At 42.9% G+C, this 18,820-nt stretch overlaps 1 protein-coding gene across 2 annotated transcripts in view; it reads right to left on the bottom strand.

Moving 5' to 3' along the window:
* The window catches only part of LOC141126853 (retinal guanylyl cyclase 2-like), a 211,856-nt gene that overhangs the window by 4,158 nt on the left and 188,878 nt on the right, over nucleotides 1-18,820 (bottom strand). Inside the window, exon 19 of one of the 2 annotated variants that reach the window (XM_073612862.1) lies at nucleotides 11,354-11,441. The exons of the other annotated variant lie outside the window; for it this stretch is intronic. Within the exon in view, the coding sequence (XP_073468963.1) occupies nucleotides 11,354-11,441 (88 nt within the window). The remainder of the gene's footprint in view (nucleotides 1-11,353; nucleotides 11,442-18,820) is intronic. 2 annotated transcript variants of the gene reach the window in all.

The following is an 18,820-nucleotide window of genomic DNA, read 5'->3' as shown; positions in this document are numbered from 1 at the left end:
TCAGGGAATGTAAATATCCCCTATCATAGCAATAGGTAGTGACAGGTACTCTTTTTTGCAAAAATTGGGGTCTATTAGACCCTAGATTTCTCCTCTGCCCTCAAAGCATCTGACCACACCAAGATCGGTGTGATAAAATGCTTTCCCAATTTCCCAATGGCGCTGTTTACATCCGGCGAAATCTAAGTCATAAAATGCTCGTAGCTTCCGGTTTCTTAGGCCATAGAGATGTTTGGAGCCACTCTGGTCTCTGATCAGCTCTATGGTCAGCTGGCTGAATCACCGGCTGCATTTTCAGGTTCTCTGTTGAGACAGGAGAGCCAGAGAAAAACACGGAAGACGTTGGGGGGGAGGGGCATTCCCTCCCACTGCTTGTAAAAGCAGTCTAGAGGCTAATTAGCCGCTAGGATTGCTTTTACATGAAAGCCGACCGCTGGCTGAAAAGAATGATACCAAGATGATACCTAAACCTGCAGGCATCATTCTGGTATAACCACTCAAAGTCGTGAATGGCGTACCTGAAGACAAAAAAATGGTTAACAATAAAGCACAGTAAACGGTAAGGTATAAAAAATTGCATACCTGAAAAGCAAACATGATAAAACATAATAACAATAAAACATTGCAGAATAGAATACAGTAAAAAAGAGCAGAACAATAGAGAGAGAATAGAGAGAGAGAGAACAATAAAACGACAACTATTTTTTTTTATTTTATATTTTTGTATGTGTTTTTTTTTTTTTTTTTTTTTTTACACTTTTTTTTGTAACTAACTTTTATAACTGTAACCGGTTCCAGGTTCGGGTCTCTCAAAATGCGATGGCATCTTGGGAGACCCTGTGAAAGTGTGTCCTAGTCTGTGCAATGCTGTACCCTATGCTAATACTCAACTAGTGTATGGTAGCGTTCAAAACATTCACCAATGCAAAGACCAGGATTGTCAGGACAGGAGGGACAATAATAGCGGGTGTCACGCCTATATCCGCGCTTGCTGCAGACACGACATCTTTTTTGGGGGTTCGTTGGGTAGGGGTACTCGGGAGGACATAAAGAAAATGCCTCTCATGCAGCCGACTGCATTTGGTTGGGGATGTGAATGGGGGAAGTACGGGCGCTGCAGAAGCGGTGGGTTCCCAATTAGGATTGGCGAATGCAGCAGGAAGGGCACTATGGGCACGACGGGCCTGTGTTTGTCTTCTTGGTGGCAGCGGGACACTACTTGTGCTTGCCACCTCACCAGCTTGAACTGCACTTATGGGACTCGCCACGTCACCAAGTGTTACTGCAGTGCTGGTTTGACTACGACCGGGGTGTACTAGGCCGCTGGTGCTTGCCAGTTCACCAAAACGCTACCAAAAAAACTGTTAGCGATCGCAAGGATCAGGCCTGACTCTGCGAACGCTGCAGTTATGCGTTTAGTGTTTTGTAAGTGTCAGTGATCGATCGATACTGCACTTGGGTGGGCTGGGCTGGGCCGGGCGGAGGGGCAAAACGCAGGTGCTAGCAGGTATCTGGGCTGATCCCGCTAACACTGCGTTTGTGGGAACCCTAAACTGCTGGGGACGCTAGTATAGATCTGATCGGATCAGATATTGATCCGATCAGATACTATACCACTAAGGGAGGCGTATGCTGCGTGCGTGGGTGTTAGCGGTACTGGCGCTAACCTGACACTGCTTGGGGCTGGTGTTTGCCAGTTCACCAAAACGCTACCAAAAAAACTGTTAGCGATCGCAGGGATCAGGCCTGACTCTGCGAACGCTGCAGTTATGCGTTTAGTGTTTTGTAAGTGACAGTGATCGATCGATACTGCACTTGGGTGGGCCGGGCAGAAAGGCAAAACGCAGGTGCTAGCGGGTATCTGGGCTGATCCCGCTAACACTGCGTTTTTGGGAACCCTAAACTGCTGGGGACGCTAGTATAGATCTGATCGGATCAGATATTGATCCGTACAGATACTATACCACTAAGGGAGGCGTATGCTGCGTGCGTGGGTGTTAGCGGTACTGGCGCTAATCTGACGCTGCCTGGGGCGACGCATATCACCGCCGGGCGATCAGGGGGCTAAACTTTTATTCGGTAATAAACGGCGGGTGCCCTGACACTATAAAAAATAAACGAACTAACCAGCGTCACCCGTAACAGTTATACGGTGATCAGTGGTGAAAGGGTTAACTAGGGGCAATCAAGGGGTTAAAACATTTATTAGATAGTATATGGGGGTCCCTGTCGCTATAAAACGCTGACGGCAAACCTAAATATTTACCTCACTAACTAGCGTCACCAGCGACACTAATACAGCGATCAGAAAAATGATCGCTTAGTGACACTGGTGACAGGGGGTGATCAAGGGGTTAAAACTTTATTAGGGGGGGTTAGGGGGGTATCCTAGACCTAAAGGGGGCCTAACACTCACTGCCCTAACACTGTAACTGTCACAAACTGACACTATGCAGTAATCAGAAAAAAAAAAATACTGCTAATGTCAGTTTGTGACAGGGGGGGGGGGGTGATTGGGGGGGGATCGGGGGGCGATCGGGGGGGGATCGGGGGTGTAAGGTATGCCTGGCATGTTCTACTGTGTGTGTTTGTGTTGTGTGCACTTACATGTCTTCTCTCCTCGGCGCTGGACGGAAACTGCCAGACCGAGGAGAGATGACATCACATCCTCTGCCTGTGTGAAACTACACACAGGCAGAGGAGGATTCCCATTGGCTGGGAGCGATCGCGAGGGGGGGGCCACGATCGGATGGTCTCCCCCTCGCCTCCCGACGCTCCCAGTCAGATGCCGACCGCCGCTGGCACCGGGGGGGGGGTCCGATCGGACCCCCCGCCCGCGGGAGGCAGATCACGTATATATACGTGATTCTGCCTGCCCGTGCCACTCTGCCGACGTATATCTACGTTAGGCGGTCGGCAAGTGGATATATATAGATATATAGAGATATAGATATCTCTATATATCTATATATATATAGATATATATAGTGCCTTGCAAAAGTATTCACCCCCCTTGGCTTTTTACCTATTTTGTTACATTACAGCCTTTAGTTCAATGTTTTTTTCATCTGAATTATATGTGATGGATCAGAACACAATAGTATAAGTTGGTGAAGTAAAATTAGAAAAATATATACATAAAACTACTTTTCAGAAATAAAAAACTGATAATTGGCATGTGCGTATGAAATCACCCCCTTTGTTATGAAGCCCATTAAAAGCTCTGGTGCAACCAATTACCTCCAGAAGTCACATAATTAGTGAAATGATGTCCACCTGTGTGCAATCTAAGTGTCACATGATCTGTCATTACATATACACACCTTTTTGAAAGGCCCCAGAGGCTGCAACACCTAAGCAAGAGGCACCACTAACCAAACACTGCCATGAAGGCCAAGGAACTCTCCAAACAAGTAAGGGACAATGTTGTTGAGAAGAACAAGTCAGGGTTTGGTTGTAAAAAAAAAAATCCAAATTTTTGCTGATCCCTAGGAGCACCATCAAATCTATCATAACCAAATGGAAAGAACATGGCACAACAGCAAACTTGCCAAGAGAAGGCCGCACACCAAAACTCACGGACCGGGCAAGGAGGGCATTAATCAGAGAGGCGGCACAGAGACCTAAGGTAACCCTGGAGGAGCTGCAGAGTTCCACAGCAGAGACTGGAGTATCTGTACATAGGACGACAATAAGCCGTACGCTCCATAGAGTTGGGCTTTATGGCACAGTGGCCAGAAGAAAGACATTACTTTCAGCAAAAAAACAAAATGGCACATTTTGAGTTTGCAAAAAGGCATGTGGGAGACTCCCAAAATGTAAGGAGGAAGGTGCTCTGGTCTGATGGGATTAAAATTGAACTTTTTGGCCATCAAAGAAAACGCTATGTCTGGTGCAAACCCAACACATCACATCACCTAAATCACACCATCCCCACAATGAAACATGGTGGTGGCAGCATCATGCTGTAGGGATGTTTTTCAGCAGTCGGGACTGAGAACTGGTCAGAGTTGATGGAAAGATGGATGGTGCTAAATACAAAACCTGTACCACTCTGTGTGTGATTTGAGGCTAGGATGGAGGTTCACCTTCCAGCAGGACAATGACCCCAAACACACTGCTAAAGCAACACTTGAGTGGTTTAAGGGGAAACATGTAAATGTGTTGGAATGGCATAGTCAAAGCCCTAACCTCAATCCAATAGAAAATCTGTGGTCAGACTTAAAGATTGCTGTTAACAAGCCTAAACCATCCAACTTGAAGGAGCTGGAGCAGTTTTGCAAGTGAGAATGGGCAAAAATCCCAGTGGTAAGATGTGGCAAGCTCATAGAGACTTATCCAAAGCGACTTGGAGCTGTGATAGTCGCAAAAAGGTGGCTCTACAAATTATTGATTTTAGGGGGGTGAATAATAGTTATGCACATTGACTTTTTCTGTTAATTTGTCCTATTTGTTGTTTGCTTCACAATTAAAAAAAAAAATCTTTAAAGTTGTGGGCATGTTCTGTAAATTAAATGATGCAAATCCTCAAACAATCCATGTTAATTCCGGTTTGTGAGGCAACAAAACCCAAAAAATGCCAAGGGGGGTAAATACTTTTGCAAGGCACTGTGTATATCTATCTATCTATCTATCTATCTATCTATCTATCTATCTATCTATCTATCTATCTATCTATCTATCTATATATATATATTTCTATATATATAAAAATAAATATATCAAATATCCAATGGTTGTCACGGCACACAAATCAGGGATAAAAAAGGACCCAGGTGCACAGCAATGACTGTAGTGCATATAAACCAAAAATGAGAGCAGGACTCACGGGTCTTGAAAGGTGAATGCGCGATGGCGATTTACCGTATTTATCGGCGTATAACAGGGGAAAATCGCGGGTGCGTGTTATACGCCGATCCCCTGCGATCCTGACCTGTCAGAACGGAAAAATCGCTGACCGCGATTTAAAAATGGCGCAGCCGGCGCCGAAATACACAGTGCCGGTCCTCGGCTCTTCTCGGCGGCTTTCGGTTTCACTCGAGCGCCGCCCGAACCTAGCCGAGTATACTCGGCTAGTTTCGGATAGCTCCGCTCACCGTCCGAGTGGAACCGAAAGTAAACGAGAGCCGCCGAGAAGAGCCGAGGACCGGCTCTGTGTATTTCGGCGCCGGCGGCGCCATTTTCAAATCGCGGTCGGCGATTATGAAGCTCAGAGGCTTCAGCAAGACTGCACTGGGGCAAGGCTGGACTGGGGCAAGGCTGGACTGGGGCAAGGCTGGACTGGACACTGGGGAAGGCTGCACTGACATGGCTGCACTGACATGGCTGCACTAGCAAGGCTGCACTGACAAGGCTGCACTGACATGGCTGCACTAGCAAGGCTGCACTGAGAAGGCTGCAATGATGGGCATTTAAATGTAAGTTTTTTTCCCTTCAACTTCCCTCCTAAAAGTTTTTTTTCCTTAAAATTCCCTCCTAAATTGAGGTGCGTGTTATACGCCGGTGCGTGTTATACGCCGATAAATACGGTAATTAGACGTTTTGACGAGGCACAAGCTTCTCGTCATATACAGATATATATATATATAATAGAATTATCTAATTTATGTAGCAACATCTAGTTATCAAGTTGCCTGCAGTAGTGTATAATCTTGATAATGGGGATAGTGAAGATGGATTCCAGAAAAACTACTGGTAACTCAAACTGATTGGTTAATTCTCAAAACCCATTGCACATTCGTAAATTAAAGAGTTCTACTTCTACAAAACATATAAAATATACTCAATACATTTCCAATGCTAAATATATTCAAACCCCAAATCCAGGCAAAACTTAAAAAAAAATGATCGAATAGAGAAAGGTAAGATCCCATATTAAGTCTTTGCTTTCTGTGGTCCCATTGTTGAACTTTCACTCCGCTTTCTATGGTCACCAGGACAGCAAGTAAGGAGAACTTCTCCACTGGGGTCACAGACAACAATAAATCATATTTGTTTAGTACAGCGAAGAAGGTATAGCATATCTGTCACTTGTTTTTTTTTTATGTCTTCTGTATATGTCCCTGTTGACCAGATTTCTCTCATGTGTGGTCATCAAGATTTCCAGAGGGAACATGGACAGAAATAAAAACATGACAAGCGAACCAACCCTCTTCAATTCTATTTAAAACTTAAACTAAATAAAGTAGCTGGGTCTTAAGAAATAGCCATGGGATGCTAATATCTACAATTAAGCAACCATGATATCACCACAACTTGAATAATACTGTATTCCCATTAGCCCCAATCATACCAGTCCACACTAGTAATTAGCCTTTTGGTGAAGCTTCACTATCCGTTCAGCCCTCACAGTTCTGATAGAACAGACATTGAGGCTTGATGTTCATCAATTACCTCATTTGCCATACATATGTGCATTAACCTAAGTAAGATTAATTTCCAAGTAAGCATAAAAAGCAGATGGTGAATATAATGTCAAATCCCTCGTATATTCAAAACATTACAAAGCGGATGCAACAGCTTACACATTTCCTAACCTCCCTTAATAGGGGGGAAAGATCAGACCGCTTAAATACACCATTAGAAAATGTATGCCTTTTGGAAGAGCCTTCTGCACATGGAGTATCAGAGGTATATAAAATATTAATAGATCCCCCTGAAGACTTTGTCCCAAGATTTCTTTCGAAGTGGGAAAGAGATCTGGACATTACACTCTCCAGAGAGCAAAGGAGCTATATTTTACACTTTGCTCATTACTCCTCAACTGCCAGCAAATACCAGGAGATATGTTACAAAATTCTTACAAGGTGGTATAAAGTTCCATCATTACTACAAAAAATGTATCCAGAGCGGACAAATAAATGCTGGCGATGTGGAGAATCAGAGGGTAATCTGCTCCACATCTTTTGGTCATGTCGAAAGTTAGTAGATTTCTGGTCTAAAGTGCGAGATACTGTAAGACAATTAACAGAGTATGACCCGGGGTCCGACCCAGCAAGATATCTTCTTCATCTTTCGGATCTCTCAAAGTGTACATATCGGAATTCTCTGGTGGCCCATCTTTTGAATGCGGCAAAGGCCTGTATCCTGGCCGTTTGGAAGCAAGAATGGCCCCCCTCGATCTCACTATGGTTAAAAAAAGTAGCGGATATATACGCCATGGAAAAAGGCATTGTGATTACACAGGGTAAGGTGGAGAAATTTAATAAAAAATTGAATTCATGGTCTCTTCTGGTCTGCACCAGGGAGTACGGATATGTGCTCGGAGAGCAGGATGGGTCATTATGAGGGGGGGGGGGGGGTTGAGCGAGATAACCTAAATAATGCCATAAGGAAATTTTTGTATTTGGGGTTTTCGGTTGTTTTTTTTTTTTTTTTTTCTGTCTTGTTTGAAAATAAGTCATATGTGTCTACTAAAAACTGAATCACAATGTGCTAAGTTATACGATATTTGTTTTATATGCATATATATATATATGAAAATGTATTTTTTTTCTTTTTCTATGTTTGAAAAAATAAAATATAGAATTTAAAAAAAAAAAACATTACAAAGCAGTATGTTAGTTTTATGTATTTATATAAATTTTATTTACTATGTGTAGGTCTTAAACTTTTTATATAAAATGATTTTATGTATTTGTTTATTGTTTATACAGGTAATATAGTTACCAAGATGTGGAGAGCTTGAGGTTGGCCTACAACTTTGTTGTGAAAAGCCCTCTTTTGAATAGATGGAAACCAAATCACACACACATAGCTCATGATTCGAAGGTGAGACCTCTCTTTGTATTAGCAGAGATGGACTCATCAAGAGTTTAGGCTGCACACCTATGCAGGCATTGATGGGCTTTCTTATTGTAAAGACCAGCATGCTCTGCAAACTAAGCCTTGACTACAGTGTCTGAAGATGTTATACAAGCAAATAAAAACGTATGTAATGTAATACATCAGTTTATGGACTTTTAAACAGAAAAAAAGGAAAGTTGACAGAAAACCATTATAATCTACCTTAGACCTCCAACCCCTGCCAGAGGTACTTTATCTGGTAGAATCAGCCCCATAATGATGTCTAAGGCTGGGACTCTGCATGCTTTTTGTGCTTTTTCACTTGCCCTCCTCCTCTAGGAGATTAGCCTTTGACAGTGGTGGCTGATGCTCATAATTTTGTGTTTGTGTGTGTGGGTGTGTGTGTGTGTGGGGGGTTGGTTTGCCCTGCAGGAGACGGACGGGAAGGCGGTGATCACCCCCCTACAGACGGGCGGGAATGCGGCAATCCCCCCTCGTGGGAGATGGACAAAAAAACCTAATCGAAATCCATGCATCTGGCACCCTGCATGTAGATTAGGACAGGTCGCCACTGCCCTTTGAGATCTTGAATCATGGGGATACCATGACATTTGAGGTTACTGTTTATTTAATAAATGCATTTAAGCACCTTTAATGCCCTGTACACACGATAGGATTTTCCAATGGAAAATGTGTGATAGGACCTTGTTGTCGGAAATTCCGACCGTGTGTAGGCTCCATCACACATTTTCCATCGGAATTTCCGACACAAAGTTTGAGATCTGGTTCTCAAATTTTCCTACAACAAAATCCGTTGTTGGAAATTCCGATCGTGTGTACACAATTCCGACACACAAAGTGCCACGCATGCTCGGAATCAAGCAGAAGAGCCGCACTGGCTATTGAACTACACTTTTCTCGGCTCGTCGTACGTGTTGTACGTCACCGCGTTCTTGTCGTTCGGAATTATCAAACAACTTTGTGTGACCGTGTGTATGCAAGACAAGTTTGAGCCAACATCCGTCAGAAAAAATCCCATGGATTTTGTTGTCGGAAAATCCTATTGTGTGTACAGGGCATAAGAGTGTCAGAATGCCATGCGTTTGAAGTTACTTTTTACCTCCTGATTGCTTTAGTGCACAAAGGGTTTATAACCCTTCTACTACTGCAAGCCATGCCCACCAGCGTCTGCATCCAAGTTGTAGTGCTGTTGTTTGGTTTCAAACCCAAACAACAGCTAGTCCTTAAAATAGTAGTCAACATGCATGCTTTTATAAGGACCAGCGTTGATGGACTTTTGTCAGAACTACTTCTCTCTAGATATAAGTCTATGGGAATGTAAAAGCAGCATGAATTGGGTCAAATGCTGTTCAGATGGAGATCAATTGCAGGTCAAATGCATAAGCAATGAAGTCTGAATGATCTGGATAGGGATGAGAAAACCAGGCAAAGTTCCATGCAAAAGAAGTTTGGCGAACCCAGCAACAAATTCTTAACATAGAGCCAAAACCCCATTTAAGTCTATGGGAACTGAAACATGTTTTTTGCTGACCCTTTTCAAGGCCAACTTTGCCAGCTTTTGCTAAAAGAAGGACATTGGTAGCTGGGCACTGCCATGAAGGACAAATTCCAATTTACCAAGTACTAATTAGAAAAAAAGAAATACTCTCTCTATTTGGAGAGGGTCCTTTAAAGTAGAATTCCAGGCTGAACCCAACTAGTTTTAAAAACGCCCCCCCCCCCCCCCCCCCCCCCACCACCACCACTCATAACGCCTATGCTGACTAACCTGTGTAATAAAGATCTGTATACCTACCTATTTTCAGCCTGCTCTGGCCTGGTCAAGTGATCTGGCTCCCCTGTGTCAGTCAGCAGCAGCTGCAGGGGAGAAGAGGGAGTACAGACAATGGATGGGCCAAAAAAGCCTATGTCAACACACCAGGCTTTACCAGCCATTGTTGAGTGCTCTCACCTTTCCCCTGCAGCCACCTTTGGCTGGCATAGGGAATAACATGACAGGACCGGGCTGAAAATAGGTAAGTATACAAATCTTTCTCACACAGGTTAGTCAGCATAGGTGTTAGAAGAGGGGAGGGGCATTTTTAAGACTAGTTAGGTCTAGCCTGGAATTCTATGGCTTAAACGGCAACATTCAGAATACACAACTCTTGTACATAAAATGCTCTGGGGATGCCTTAAACCGTAGCCAAGTTCTGAACACATTTTTAAAGCACAGAACTGTAATGGTTGCAGCAGGGCCATACTGCTGCTTTAGAAATCAGGATCGGAGAGGGGGCCATAAGGTAATCTGGGAGGGGCAGGACATATTTATGACCCCATGTATGTGATACTGAAGCTCAGTAAGTTAGCACCAATGGGATTGATTTACTAAAGGACTTACTGTATTTTAACCACTTCCCTACCGCTGTATTGTCATATGACGCCCGCAGGAACCCTTCATCCCTCCGGGTGGGTGTCATATGACGTCCTGGGACTCCCTGCATTGTGAAGAGCGCACGCGCGCCGCATCACTTGGGACCCGATGCGTGTGCCCGGAACCCACGATTGCCCGTTAATCAAGCAGGACCGTGGATCTGTGTGTGTAAACACACAGATCCACGTCCTGTCAGGTGAGAGGAGACCGATCCGTGTGTTCCCATTACAGAGGAACACCGATCGGTCTCCCCCCCTTGTGAGTCCCCTCCCCCTACAGTTAGAATCACCTCCCTAGGACACACAGTTAACCCCTTGATCACCCCCCTAGTGTTAACCCCTTCCCTGCCAGTGACATTTATACAGTAATCAATGCATTTTATAGCACTGATCACTGTATAAATGTCACTGGTCCCAAAATAGTGTCAAAAGTGTCCGATATGTCCGCCGCAATATCGCGCGATAAAAATCGCAGATCGCTGCCAGTACTAGCAAAAAAAAAAATAATAAAAATGCCATAATTCTATCCCCTATTTTGTAGAGGCGATAACTTTTGCGCAATCCAATCAATATACGCTTATTGCGATTTTTTTTTTTTTACCAAAAAGATGAAGAATACATATCGGCCTAAACTGAGGAAATTTTTTTTTTTTTTTAAATTGGGGTATTTATTATAGCGCCAAAAAATAAAAACCGCAGAGGTGATCAAATACCACCAAAAGAAAGTTCTATTTGTGGGGGGAAAAAATGTTCAAAATTAATTTGGGTACAACGTCGCACGACCGCACAATTCTCATTCAAAGTGTGACAGCGCTGAAAATTGGCCTGGGCAGGAAGGGGGTGAAAATGCCCGGTATGGAAGTGGTTAATAAACCTGTATTCACTTCAATCATCCAGTGATGTGCAAAAGAAATTTGCTTTTTTTTTAAACAATTTCTCAAGCGAGAGGGTAAATCATGTTGAGTGCTTGTAGGCATGCATGTGTGCATGTAAAAGTAAATAAATAAATAAAAAAAAAAGAATCAAAATGGAGCCCACGCATGGTGTATTCTAGATGTTCTAGATATTCTAGATGGTATACACTGACATACACACACAACAACCAGACATAATTCGTTTTGCCTCTTCCTCATACCTCTGCCTCCTTTTTAGAAAGCAACTTTTCAGCTTTCCTCCTTTTGAACTCTGCAATTTCCTCCGCTGTTAAACCATGGGCAATACACCTGTAGACATATATATGTAATTAGTAGAGCGACTTTGTCCCTGGAACAAGGAGAAAAATTACCACATAGGCACATCTTTGTTTTAACATAAAAAAAAAAAAAAGAAAGTTTAATCCTAAAGTATGAACACATATGGAGGGTTGCATACAATTTGGATCCAAATCTGCCTGGAAATGTTTCCCATGAGCAATGCGATTCCTAATCAACAGCATCCATTATGGTGAGGTCATAACTCTGTATTAGATAAAGTGTCTCCAATGTACCACCCATGGGCCATTTTAGACTAATTCGGAATTACTCATGAGAAGGTAGCATTACCACTACTAGGATGCTGCAGTGAGCAAGTGAAATGGATGGGCGCAGTGAATACCCAATCACATCACTTACTGTTAGGGCCTGTGTCGAAGGGTTTAGGCTTGTGTCCAAGTGTGACATCCATTTGAGATCATTTAGAATTCATTAGGTGCATTTGACCTGAAGAATACTTGCTGCTGACCTGCATTTCATCTGCTTCACCTTGCATTCCTATAGTATTGTATGGAAAAGCAAAACCCATTTAGAGCAACAAAACCCCTTCTACATAGGCCCTTACTGTACCTTAAAGTGGTTGTACACCCTGTACAACCACTTTTACCTACAGGTAAGTCTATATTAAGGCTTACCTGTAGGTGCTGGAAATATCTCCTAAACCTACACAGTTTAGGAGATATTTACGAAAGACCCGAGCGCCGATGACTACGGCACATCGTGCCATTTCGAATAGGGGTCATGCCGTGACTGGTGGCTCCCGCACGCATGCGCGGGAGTGATGTCACGCGTCTCTGGCCAGTCACAGAGCCCCCGGAAGGAAGAGGGGTGAAGATGGACGCTCCCTGCTAGTGGGGACAACGGTGACATTGCGGGCTTCGGTTTCAGGTAAGTGACACATAATGGGCTACTATGCAATGCATAGTAGCCCATTATGCTTTACCTTTGCAGGGAAATAAAGAGGAAGTAAAACCCACCAGGGTTTACTTCCTCTTTAAAGTAAAAGAACAATGAAATCCTATTTATACTTAAACCTTCTCCCATCCCCATTCGATGCCCTCTACTAACTGCCCTGTAAAGGAAAAATGTCTATAATTACCTATTCTGAGGGTGCTCCCACGAGATGTCCCCCGTGGCCGCCTTCAGTGAAGAGGAGAGTTTGCTGACAACGGCTGCAATGCCTATGTGTTGTCATCACCCATAGACTTACTATGGGGGATCCAATGTCGGCTGTGTCTTGTCTACAGAGCTGGGAGCCAATCATATGACCAGACCTTAGAATAGGTAAGTAGAGACATCTTTACAGGGTAGTTAGCATAGGGTAGGGCTTAGAATGGGGGTGGGACCAGGTTAAAGCTTAGACAGCATTTGACTGTGAAAAAAAAAGCAGCACCTGTGGGGTACCATGTCACATCAACATTAATTGAATTCCCTGTCATTAGGCATATGCCAAAAGCAGAGATGAAAGGAAAGATGGTGGCTTCTTGAGTGAACACTGAATGAAACATGGAGCAAGGCACTACAACACAACCCCAAGAACCGTTGTAAAAAACAGACCGAATTGCCAGCATATGTACCTAGAATTAGATGTTATGGGCCATGTCCCTTTAATATTGACACTGGCTATGGAGGATTATCCCAAAACATATGCAGGGGCTTGCTAATACAGAATACAATATCAGTCCCTTTTTCATATTGTTCTTGGGGTTGTTGTGTATTGCCTTGCTCCATGTTTTTTTTTTTCAGTGCTCACTCCAGAAGCCTCCATCTTTCCTTTAATGTCCTTTTGCCAGCTGCCTAGCGACAGTGAATTCATCAACTGTTGATGGTATCCCACATGTAAGCAAGTTGGAAAGTCCTAGTTAACTACTGCCTGACTTCAGGCTCTGCCCCCTTCCTGTGCATAAAAAAATAGGAGTGAGTTCTGTCTAGACGAGACCAGCCACGTGGGCAGAAGAGAGGCTGATTGCTGCAATGTAATCTGATCCTCCATCATTCACTCTAAAGGGGGCCCTACTCGGCTCTCCTTTAGCTTTCTTCTCGTCCAGTTGTCATCACTGGAGAGAGGAGCCTGTTAACATGCCTGGGGCTACTAAGACCTTTAGTCCTCCAGAAGACACCAGCTGTGGTATGCCGGGGCAGCACACAAACCTGAGTTAGGGAGTAGGGATTTAGGGAAAATAAAGGACTCTGTCATGTTTTGCACCTTTTTCTGAGTAAAGCTTTTAAACTTTGCCTTCTGCCTGGTGTGAAGTTCTTAAATGAGTTTTATTCAAGTAACCAGCACACACAACCTACAGCTTTGGATAACTAGATGCATTGGGGTATAAAGACAGCACCTAAAGAGATATCCTATTGCAGTGCTACCTGTGGTTGCCATGGGCAGTGCAAAGGAAGACCTTTCATCCAATTTCTAAATTGCTGCATTTGTAAAGTTCAAAAGCCAATATAAAGTAATAGTAGTGGTAAAAAAAGCACTTGTGGGTTCAACTAATCATTTTTCTTTGTATAATTCTCCTTTAAGGAGGTGTGGCAGGGGGGTGTGTCTTATGCCTACATACATTGGCTATTAGGTGCCCCTCATTCCCATCTCAAAATGTTGGGAGGTATGCTCTTATCTGACCCACGCTTGGTACCCAACGTATGGGGAACATGGAGGAAGGTCTGCCATCACCCGCCTACCCTTTACACACAGCATAGGTTCTCATTGTTTTTATGGCCTAATCAAGTCATTGTTTTGTAAGTGCAATTGTATCATTTTATTCATAAAAATGTGATATAACTGCCCTACTCAACAAAAACAGTGTGCCGGTCCCTCTCCATTTTAAAGCTAATGTGGAAAATTAATTTGATGAGCTGTTATCAGTGGTACAATTCACTTTTAACATCCTGATCCTCTACTTCCCTTATCTTTCGTGCTGATAATTTTTTAAATGACCATTTATATGTAAATATTTAAATTTGCATTAGCATGTTTTTGTAGCACTGCATTAAAAGGAGTGTTGTATCAGAAACATAATTTTAGTGCCTTTAACTACTTCTGGACCGCCTTCTGCACATTTACTGCGGCCAGCCGACACGGCTGCATGAATCCAAGTACCAGTAGCCTTTGTGGGACAGAGGGGGAGCCAATCAGCGGGTCTAGTGGATGCGATGTCTGCGTCCACCCGCGATCGTTCCCCATAGAGGCAGAACGGCAATCTGCCTATGATAACGCTGTTCTGTCAGGGGAGAACATGGAGATTTAGTGTTTCTGCAAAGCAGGAACATGGATCTCTGTGTTTGCCCAGTCAGACCATCCCCCACACAGTTGTTGTTGTTGTGATCAACCGCTTCAGTGTGAAAGATGGTTTGAAACTGTAGCTGTTGGATAATGTTTTGAGGGATGCTGGCATGAGCACTGTAGTATATATGAATTGGTTCACATGTCATCCGCCAGCCTCTGTGGGGGGGCCCTTAAGGTTTTATGTGGCCCACCCGATAACACCACTAATAACACTCTCATTAGACATAGAGGGGATGTGTATTCAAAGTCTGAGGGAACTCCACAGTGTTTAACACCTCAGATCCTGCCTTAAATCACACTATATATGCCTTCATGCATGCCTCTGACCCCCATACTGAGATGGCTAGGCTAACTCTTACAGCTTACCCTTGCAGAATTCTCTGAAGGTACCCAATGGGTCCTTAGCAGACAGCCACTGGCCTTGGGCAACAGCCATCCATGGATTCTGAATGATTCCAAGGGATGGTGTTACTTGGCCTCATTGGTTCCGATAATGGGAATTCTCTGGGACAGTGAGGAACGTCACTTTCTCAAGGCTAATATTCATTCTAAATGCCCCCTCAAACACCGCTATGCCAGGTCATTGTTTTTGTTTTTGGAAAAGGACAACCGAATTCGGGAACCGAAGGGGGTATTGACATGATGAAAAGGCTAAATAATTACTTGAGAGCCCCCTGGGTAACATAGGATGGATTGGTTCAATGGAGTATTCTCCTGGATTAAGTATATTGTTGTGTGTATTATAGTGACTTTGCTTCTGGCATTAATTCTGTGTGCCTGCTTTGAGTTTGTTATGTGTGTCACAATGCAGAGAGGTCAGTCACCTTCGTCACTTCCGTGACCTTCGTGTCTGAAAGAGGGGATTGTATTAATATGACTGATACAGAACAGAAGTGACTCCATTTTATATCTTAACTTGTATATTCAGACTCTAGTTAAAGTCAACTAGTTAATAACAGGTTGTCTATAAAGCACACATATAGGAAAATATAGCTTGTGTAAGCAGTTTTATTCTGTACCGTCTAAATAAAGAATTGTTGCTCAATATGTCTGGGCCACCTTTCCTGTGTCATGAGACAGGACACAGGGAAGCAAGACTCATGACTATGAGTCATGAAAGCAGATGGCATAATTAATGATATGTAATGTACACCTCTGTATTAACCCCGCCCATTTTCAATATGATTGGCTAATGATAACGTATATAAGTTGTATACCCGCCCAGAATTAAATCAGATAGCTTTGAACATCGACTTTGACTCATCTCTTCTTGTGTTCACAAAGAAGCTCAGTACTACAGTACTACAGTACTAAGAGGGTCTTGTGAGAGTGGTAATTGCCGTGATTATACCTAGCTGGTCTTGTCAGGTATATAGAAATACCGTTTTATTCCACTTCACTAGGGACACACTTAACCCTTTGATTGCCCCTGGTGTTAACCCCTTCCCTGACAGAGTAATTTATACAGTAACAATGCATTTTTTTTTTAGCACTGATCACTGTATTGGTGTCACTGGTCCCCAAAAAGTGTCACTTAGTGTCAGATTTGTCAGCCGCAATGTCGCAGTCCTGCTAAAAATTGTTGATTGCTATTACTAGTAAAAAATATAAAAAAACTAAAAAGTCCCTAAATCTATACCATAGTTTGTAAACGCTATAACTTTTGCGCAAACCCATCAATATACACTAATGTCCACGCATTAGTGTATATTGATACAATACACACGGTCGGACATTGATCGGACATTCTGACAACAAAATCCTAGGATTTTTTCCAACGGATGTTGGCTCAAACTTGTCTTGCATACACACGGTCACACAAAGTTGTCGGAAAATCCGATCGTTCTGAACGCGATGACATAAAACACGTACGTCGGGACTATAAACGGGGCAGTAGCCAATAGCTTTCATCTCTTTATTTATTCTGAGCATGCGTGGCACTTTGTGCGTCGGATTTGTATATACACGATCAGAAATTCCGACAACGGGATTTGTTGTCGGAAAATTTTATAGCAAGCTCTCAAACATTGTGTGTCTGAAAATCCGATGGAAAAAGTCCGATGGAGCCCACACACGGTCGGAATTTCCGACAACACGCTCCGATTGCACATTTTCCGTCGGAAAATCCGACCGTGTGTACGGGGCATTATTGGGATTTTTTTTTACTAAAAATATGTAGCAAAATACAGATTGGCCTAAATCAATGAAGAAATTAGATTTTTTATTTATTTATTTTTTTAAATGGATATGTATTGCAGTAGAAAGTAAAAAATATTGTTTTTTTTGTTTTTTTTAAATTGTCTTTTTTTTTTTTGTTTATAGCGCAAAAAATAAAAAAAAAACAGAGGTGATCAAATACCAGCAAAAAAAGCTCTATTTGTGGAAAAAAAAAGGACATCAATTTTATTTTGGTACAGCGTCGCACGACTGCGCAACTGTCAGTTAAAGTAATGCAGTGCCGTATCGCAAAAAATGGCCTGGTCATGAAGGGGGTAAAATCTTCTGGGCTGAAGCGGTTAAAAAAGGGACATATCACATAATAACATTTGCACTTTGGATAAAAACAACATTTTGATTAGCATAATGTTAGTGAAATTCTAGCTTTTTTTGCCCAAGCTCAAAATAATTGAATCACTCTAGTTTAAAGCGGAAGTAAACCCATCCATTTACCAGTTTTAAAAAACGGTTTCATTCCGGCACGTGCCGGAAATGTAACACTCCTATTGGTTGTGCTCTCAACCAAACTGTCAAACCATCCAATGGCTGGTGTCATAACTGATCACATGTGCATCATCACGGCAGTTATAGATTAACCGCATGCCGTCTAGCTGCCGCAGTTGTACTGCGGCAACATAGATCGGCTGCGCGAATCGCCGTCAACATAGATCGGCTGCGCGAATCGCACGCGCCCCCTGCTCGCCCACGGAGCCGATGCAAGTGCCCGGAGGTCGCGATCACCGCCGGGCTCCCGCGATTGCTTGAGGCACACCGAGAACCCGGGATCTGTGTGTGTAAACACACAGTTTCCAGTTCTCTGAGGGGAGAACAGACAGATCGTCTGTTCATATGAATTCATATGTTCGTATGAACAGCGATCTGTCATCTCCTCTGCACAGTCCCCTCCCCCCTTCAGTTAGAACACGTACTAGGACACACTTAACCCCTTAACTGCACCCTAGTGGTTAACCCCTTCCCTGCCAGTGACATTTTTACAGTAATCAATGCAATTTTATAGCATTGATTGCTGTAAAAATGCCAATGGTCCCAAAAATGTGTCAAAATTGTCCGACGTGTCTGCCATAATGTCGCAGTCCCGAAAATCGCTGATCGCCGCCATTACTAGTAAAAAAAAAAATTAATAATAAAAAAGCCATAAAACTATCCCCTATTTTGTAGACGCTATAACTTTTGCGCAAACCAATCAATATACGCTTATTGCGATTTTTTTTTTTACCAAAAATATGTAGAAGAATACATATTGACCTAAACTGAGGAAAAAAAATTTTTTTTTATATATATTTTGGGGGATATTTATTATAGCAAAAAGTAAAAAATATTGCGTTTTTTTCAAAATTGACGCTTTTTTTTGTTTATAGCGCAAAAAATAAAAACCACAGAGGTGATCAAATACCACCAAAAGAAAGCTCTATTTGTAGGAAAAAAAGTACATCAATTTTGCTTGGGTGCAACGTCGCACAACCGCGCAATTGTCAGTTAAAGCGACACAGTGCTGAATCACAAAAAGTGCTCTGGTCAGGAAGGGGGTAAAATCTTCCAGGGCTGAAGTGGTTAAACAGAGGCAAAGATGGCAGCTTCCTTGGCTGGAAACAGTCAAGTCTCAACACACCCCATCACATTCAGTTTTTCGTGGGCCAAAATATGGTCACTCTAGGGTGCTTAAAGAAAGACTCCTTATTGACAGTGAAGTCAGTCCATACTGCTGTAGATTCACTTTAAAGTGGAACTTTAGTCAGAAAATTAAGTCTTGCTAGATCAGTCCAGGCTGGCCACTTTTGCAGGTATAGCTATGTAAAACAATAAAAATAAGTGCATATGCTGTTTAAAA

The sequence above is a fragment of the Aquarana catesbeiana genome, linkage group LG02 (assembly GCF_042186555.1).
Source record: "Aquarana catesbeiana isolate 2022-GZ linkage group LG02, ASM4218655v1, whole genome shotgun sequence".
NCBI classification, from domain to species: domain Eukaryota; kingdom Metazoa; phylum Chordata; class Amphibia; order Anura; family Ranidae; genus Aquarana; species Aquarana catesbeiana.
Note: the sequence above shows the minus strand (reverse complement) of the source record. Positions and strands in the feature narration are given on the sequence as shown.